The 6,708-nt window shown below is 42.2% G+C and overlaps 1 protein-coding gene across 3 annotated transcripts in view; it reads right to left on the bottom strand.

Moving 5' to 3' along the window:
- The window catches only part of Abhd6 (abhydrolase domain containing 6, acylglycerol lipase), a 48,250-nt gene that overhangs the window by 11,586 nt on the left and 29,956 nt on the right, over positions 1–6,708 (bottom strand). For 2 of the 3 annotated variants that reach the window (XM_055599038.1, XM_055599040.1), the window contains 4 exons: positions 6,309–6,465; positions 4,814–4,927; positions 3,256–3,388; positions 468–625 (listed from right to left, as the gene is read on the bottom strand). In XM_055599038.1, coding sequence (XP_055455013.1) covers positions 468–625; positions 3,256–3,388; positions 4,814–4,927; positions 6,309–6,465 — 562 coding nt within the window. The remainder of the gene's footprint in view (positions 1–467; positions 626–3,255; positions 3,389–4,813; positions 4,928–6,308; positions 6,466–6,708) is intronic. The other variant, XM_055599039.1, reaches the window with a different exon arrangement.

Raw genomic sequence — 6,708 nt, 5'->3', positions numbered from 1 at the left:
TTCTTTCTTTCTTTCTTTCTTTCTTTCTTTCTTTCTTTCTTTCTTTCTTTCTTTCTTTCTTTCCTCCCTCCCTCCTTCCTTTCTCTTTCTTTCTCCTTCCTTCCCTCCCTTCCCCTTCCCTCCTTCCTTCTTTCTTTCTTTTTATTGCCACAAATCTATGTACCTTTTTTCCCACTCTACACATGATCCTTCAAAGTACCTTAAATATCTACACTATCTTCATTTTACCTCTAAAACTCATTTCAATGTGTAAATTTTTGTCGACTCGTTGTCCACCACCTGCATTGACTTGTATCTGCCCAGGGAAGTTCCCTGTATTATGTATTTACCACAGTGTGCAGCACAGTGTCTGACTTATTACCGTTAAGCTACATGTTGAATAAATGGAGCAGACAGAAAGGAGTCAGAGAGCAGATCCAACTGGGTATGCAGGGGGAGGGCCAGGGCGCGGCACTGAAACACAGCACCTGTTGGGGCACCTTGAAGCGGACATAAGAGCAGAGCTGCAGCATCTCACTCATCTCTTCCGGGGTGGATGGGATCAAGGGAATTTTCTGAACAGCAGCTGTCTCCTGCAGCTCTTTGAGCCGTTGTACAAACTGATTGTCAGTTGAATACTGCAGGCCTGGGATGGAAAACAGAAGAGCCTGGTGATACACACCCACCTTCTTACCATGCCCGAGAAAACGTCCAATGACAAACCTGCATTAACATGCTGAGCTTCATTCATTAGGAGATCCCTTTTAAACTGGTACTGGCACCCTTGCTCAAAGTAAAAATCGAATTTTGAAAAGTACAGAAAAATATATTATCCAAGATATTTTAGGATTTAAGCATGATGGTACATACATGCCTCAAGAGGCGGAGACAGGAGAACCACAAGTTCAAGGCCAACTTGGGCTACATAATAAATTCTAAGCTAGTCCAGATTAAATCAACGTTATGTTTTAGGTCTGACTGCACATCCCATGGCCACAGACCAGGATGAAATGCAGAAACTCAGGCTGTCCCTTAGCCTCTTTAATCAGAACCTGTATGTCAACAAGCTGCAAGGGGATGAGCATGGTGGAGTGTGGGAAGCACTGCGAGTCTCCATGCCTGCGTTATTCTAAAAAGACTGGAGGAAGCATATGATGATGCTCAGGGCTGACCTTCTGCCAGGAAGGTGAATAACCTTCCCTGGGTGGCTGCTCCTTCAGTCCCCAAACTTTATTATTAAGAGACCAATAGATTTCAAAAACGGTTCTGAGAAAAGGGGAAGAAAAAATCCACAGGGAGATTGTCTTTGAGCTCAGTGTCCTTAACAGGCCTGGAAATGATCAACTTTCATGGTAGCTGAATGGATGGGTTTTGTTGGTACTGTATATATATATATCTGTATATATATATATATATATCTGTATATATATATTATATATAAATTTTGTTTTTAGTTTTATTTTTATTTCATGTGTAGTCACATATTCATACCTGTGCACATACATGTATGCCTGTGTTAGGGTGTCGGATCCCCTGGAATTGGAATTAAGAGACAGCTGTGAGCTGCCATGTGGGTACTGGGAATTGATCCTGGGTCCTCTTGACAAGCAGCCAGTGCTCTTGACCTCAGAGCCATCTCTTCAGCCTCTAGCTGAAGGGTTTTAAAGGTCAATGTGGGTCACAACCTTTCGGGGGTCAAATGACCCTTTCACAGGGGTAGCATAGCAGATACTCTGCATATCAGATATTTGCACTGCAATTCATAACAGCAGGAAAATTACAGTTATGAAGTAGCAATGAAAATTTTATGTCTGGGGGTCGGCACAGCATGAGGAACTGTATTAAAGGGTTGCAGCATCAGGAAGGCTAAGAACTGCAAAGAAGCTGTACTGTAAAAGGGCTATCTGGTCTGGATTCAGAGAGTCTGGGATCTGCTTCTGTCCTGGCTCAGGCACTAAGAATATTTCTTTGTGCCTTAACGTTCTCATCTAGAAAATGGGAAAAATACTTTTGATTCTACAGTTATCACATATGTAAAAGGTCACTGAGTTATACATCTAAATGTGAGTATTAGAGGCTGAAGAGATGACTCAGGGGGTAAAAGCACCCACTGCTTTTGTAGAAGACCCCAGTTTGGTTTCCAGGATACACATGTAACTCAAAAACTTCTGCTAACTCCAGTTCCAGAAGGATCCCATGCCCTCTTCTGACCAACAAGGGAACCAGCCACACACATGGTACACATAAAATACATGCAAGTAAAACATGTATAATTAAAGAAAAATCAGTATAATTTGAGCACTTCAGTCAAGTGTGATGGCTTCTGTCTACAATCCTAGTACTCGGGAAGCTGAGGCAGGAGCATTACAAGTTCAAGGCTAATTAGGACTAAAGAGATATACTCTGTCAAAACAAACAAACAAAATCCACTTTACAATATGTAAATAATGCCCTAATATCAAAGACAGAAGAAGACAGGAATCAAGTTGGAGAAAGAGAGAAATTACCATTTTATCTATTGCATCCTATCAATCTAAACGTAAAGACTGATGGGAGAAAAATAAATTGAAAACTTCAACTTGAGATAGTAACTTCTGGAGTTATAGCTCAAATTATTCTAAGATGTGTGTGTGTGTGTGTGTATGTGAATGTGTACAAAACACATATACAAATATGAGAGGAGAAATTTAAAAACGCCAACTTCTTAAGAAGTTCTTGTCATGTGACTACTTGGAAGAAGGGGACTAGTGAGGGGTGTGACATAGCGAATGAAGATGACTATGGTCACAGCACACGATACCTTAGATGAAAATAGTTCTATTAATTCACCACTTTGTACAATAAACACATAATGATAAAAATTATAAAAAAAATCTTGAACAAAATTTTTGGCAAAAGAAACAGAACATAATAGTACCTGCATTTCACAAGGTTAGGCGAGTACTCAGTCTATAAAAGATATTAGCTCTTGGGGATCCATAAATGTTGGAAGCTAACATAAGCATCACAGTCATGAGAATCAGGTGCCACTTGGCACTGTGTGCACATCCACTGCCTACCTCCAGTTCTCTGCAGCAGAGCTGGCTCCACAGCTCAAGTCAGTCTGGCTATGGGTCTCATCGTACAACTTACCTGGTCAGAGATGCCAGGAAACATTACCTGTCTTTGCAGTCTATACCAGAAAGATGACTTTTTAAAGTAGCCAGAAAAGAAACTACGCAAATGTTTCTTTAAATCCAAGACACTTGTAAGGTTGTTCTTGGTTATGTAACTCACCAGCAGGGCACACAAGACACAGGCTGCAGACATCAGATGGGTAGTAAGCGGCATATACTCCAGCCACGTGGCCACCCATGGAGGTGCCTATAAGGTGAAAGGGCTTTTTGTTCAGCTTAAGACATTCTACAAACTAGGAAGAAAAATAAAGAGGAGACGTGATTACAGCTGAGATGTCAGCAATGAACTCCCATTCCCCCAATAAGACTTAATACTCTTCTGGGTCTGATACTATTTGACCCATTATCTAGGTGAGTCCTGTGAAGTATACATACTTTGTTTTATATGGCACATATGACTGTAGGGTCATTGATAAATATAAACCAAACACCGAGAATTCCCATAATAAGTCATAAACTGTTCTATAAAGAACCAAGGCATCAATTTTTTTTTTTTTTTTCCTGTGTGGGTCAGCTGGTCTCTGTGTCATTCCTTGGCTCGGCTATTGTGTTGCAAAAGCTGCCAGAGGCAATACCTAAGTAAGCAAGCGTGGCTGTGCTCTGATAAAATTTAGTTTACACAAGTAGATGACAGCCTGGGGCCAGTCTGAGGACTCCTGCTTCATTTGAAGCACTATCTGGGTAGTCATTTGTCCAATCAGTCATTTATGCATATATCTCTCATTGGAAAAAATCTGTTGGATATTTTTTACATATAAGTAATTATGTTTAGCTGCTAAGGATACAACAAAGAGCCAGACAATAAGGCCTCATTAAAATATATAGTTTAACAGTAGAGGCAGAAACTACCAAGTAAATATTCTAACTTGGAAAAAAACACCAATGTGAACCTAAAACGTAGAAACTATTCTGTGAAGAAAGGGATCGTTCCGGTGGTGGTGTCGAACACCTTTAATCCAGCACTTGGGAGGCGGAGGCAGACAGATCTCTATGAGTTCAAGGGCAGCCTGGTCTACAGAGCAAGTTTCAGGACAGCCAAGGCTACACTACCCTGTCTCAAAAAATAACTAACTAAATAAATAAATAAATGAAGGAAGGATGGAAAGAAGAAAGGGCTAATGAGTGACTTTAGTAGAGAGCCAGAGATGGATTCTAAAACACAGCAGTATGCAAAGTCTCCCATCCCTAACCACACAGAGCAGAAAAATAGACCTCCACAAAGGGCACAGTTCTGTAGAATTCTAAACGCCTTTTTCAGAGGGCTAAGAAACTGCTCAGATTATACTTCTTCATGTACAAATGGGCAGGGGATATAACTCAGTCGTAGAGTGCTTCCGTAGCATGTACAAACTCCTAGGCTTGATTCCCAGTCCCCAAACAAAACATGTAGTATCACAGTCCTGTAATTGTTGCACTTGAGAGGTAGAGGTAGGAGAATCAGAAGTTCAAGGTAGTCTTCTGGCTACATGACACCCTATTTCAAAAAGTTTGTAGGCTTAAAGGAAAAAGACCAAAGATATCCCTAGGCTGCCATTTTGTTTGCAATCACTTGGAGATTGAATATACTAGGGACTGGCCACGAGCCAGTGTGCAACTCTTGCCTGCTGTCCATGTGTTAGGAAACCATCTGGGCACTTCGGATAGAGCCTCCCGCTTACCTGGTGTATCCTTTTAACTTGCCCATCTATGGACAGATCATCCAGGGAAGAACGGGTGGTGCCTTCATGTCCAGGCATGTCCACACAGACCAAGTGCAGGTTCTTTGGAAGGAACTGAAAACCCAGATGGTCAGTATGTGATCTACAAAAAAAGTGTCTTCCCATTTCTCTGGGGAAATAGCCTCACCTATCCAGTGACCTCAACAGCCACTAAGATTGTTTCTGAACCTCCATGTGTCTTACATGATAAATGTGAATAAGTATTGACAGAACACTCATAGAAAAGAGAGGGCCCCCAGACTGGTGCACAGATGAAAAGAGGCTCAGTGGGTGACTGGAGAAGGGATGCAAAACACTGGCTAGCAGGTTTACACCTTAGGCTTATTTTTTTTTTTTTTTTTAATTTACCATTATGTTTTAGGTGTTGGTCCTCTCCTTCCACCTTCTGTGGGCTCCAGGAACCAAACTCAGCTTATCAGGCTTACATGGTGCCTTTCCCTAGGAGCCATTTTGATGGCTCCAACATCTTAAGACTTCTAAACAACACTGTTTGCTCGGTACCACTTCCTTTGCTTCCCATGCCATACTTCCTTCCACCACATGGCTGTTGCTTTGGAACTTGAAGAGATGGTTCCCAGAGCCCTAGCCAACTCCAGAGCCAAAAGGAGGAGTGCCTTTACCCAAAGCCATGAGGCTGGTTTCAACTTTCTTTTTTTTTCTTCAACAGGGTCTAAATCTTGAGACAATTATTCTCCAAAATCATCTTTCCTCTCTGCCTAAAAGATACACCAACTTTAGCCAGGAGTCTAAGAAACATCAGTTATCAAAGATGTTTACTAAAGAGGGGACAAAAAAGATTCATCAAGGCTTGAAGATAGCTGTCCCCTAGGTGGCATTAGGAAAGAACACAAGCACATCAACGGTATGTGCGCTTTTCCTCCTGGAGACATTTATGATCCCTCAGATACTGTCCCACTTGAAGGAGGAACCCAGAATGCTGTGTCTCAAAACAGGTGCCAGCCTCAGCCTCCCACCAGCTGCCTGTGCTCACAAAGTATGGTGAGAGGCCACCCAAGTCAACAGCATGAAAAGCAACTTCGAAAAGGATTCTAAAACACTGCCAGATCCAGACCATTTCTATAAATGATTAAGGAAAAGAAAAAAAGAGCAGAAAGAAGAGTTTGGGGGTAAACAAGGAAAGAAAAGAGAAAATGTGGAATGTAAGAGAACTAATACTTTTAGGAAAAGCCCATCCTCAAGCATCATGGCAGTTCAAAGATGGATAGATCACCCCACCCTGACCCCTGCCTACAATATCCCTAAGGTGAGAAGATTCCAGATACATAGGTTTTTAAAATACTGCTCATCTCAGTCAATTCTGAACCCCCCCCCCAAAAAAAAGAGTCTGAATAATATAGGTCATTAATTTTAAGACTGAACTTGAGCTGTGTTCCCATCCCTCTCCTCTTTGAGGCAGAAGAGTCTGGACGTGTACCTTGACCACGCTGAGCCACATATCCTTGTGTGCAGAGAATCCATGGAGCATCAGGATGGATGGCTTGTGTCCTGGCCTGCCCCGGAAGGAGTAACAGAACTGATAGTCCTCATGGTGTACATAGCGGACTTGCATACCCAGTGTCCTCCGCCAGTACCTAGGGTCAAGAAAGGCAAGACACAAGTGGCATGGTAGGGTATATGGCTTCAGGAGGGACACAGGTCCTCTCAAGAGATGCTACTTAGTGGTGAAACAGATGCTTCTGCCAGCTCCTGTCCTTACTGGCATCTCAAGGAGCACTAGGAAGAGAAGTATGTCACACATGCATTTAGAAAGTGAGAGGGGACTACAGGGTGTGTGTGTGTGTGTGTGTGTGTGTGTGTGTGTGTGTGTGTGTGTG

This window comes from Psammomys obesus, unplaced genomic scaffold (assembly GCF_907164565.1).
Source record: "Psammomys obesus unplaced genomic scaffold, mPsaObe1.curated_primary_1811, whole genome shotgun sequence".
Lineage (NCBI taxonomy): Eukaryota > Metazoa > Chordata > Mammalia > Rodentia > Muridae > Psammomys > Psammomys obesus.
This window is presented reverse-complemented; position numbering and strand designations above follow the sequence as displayed.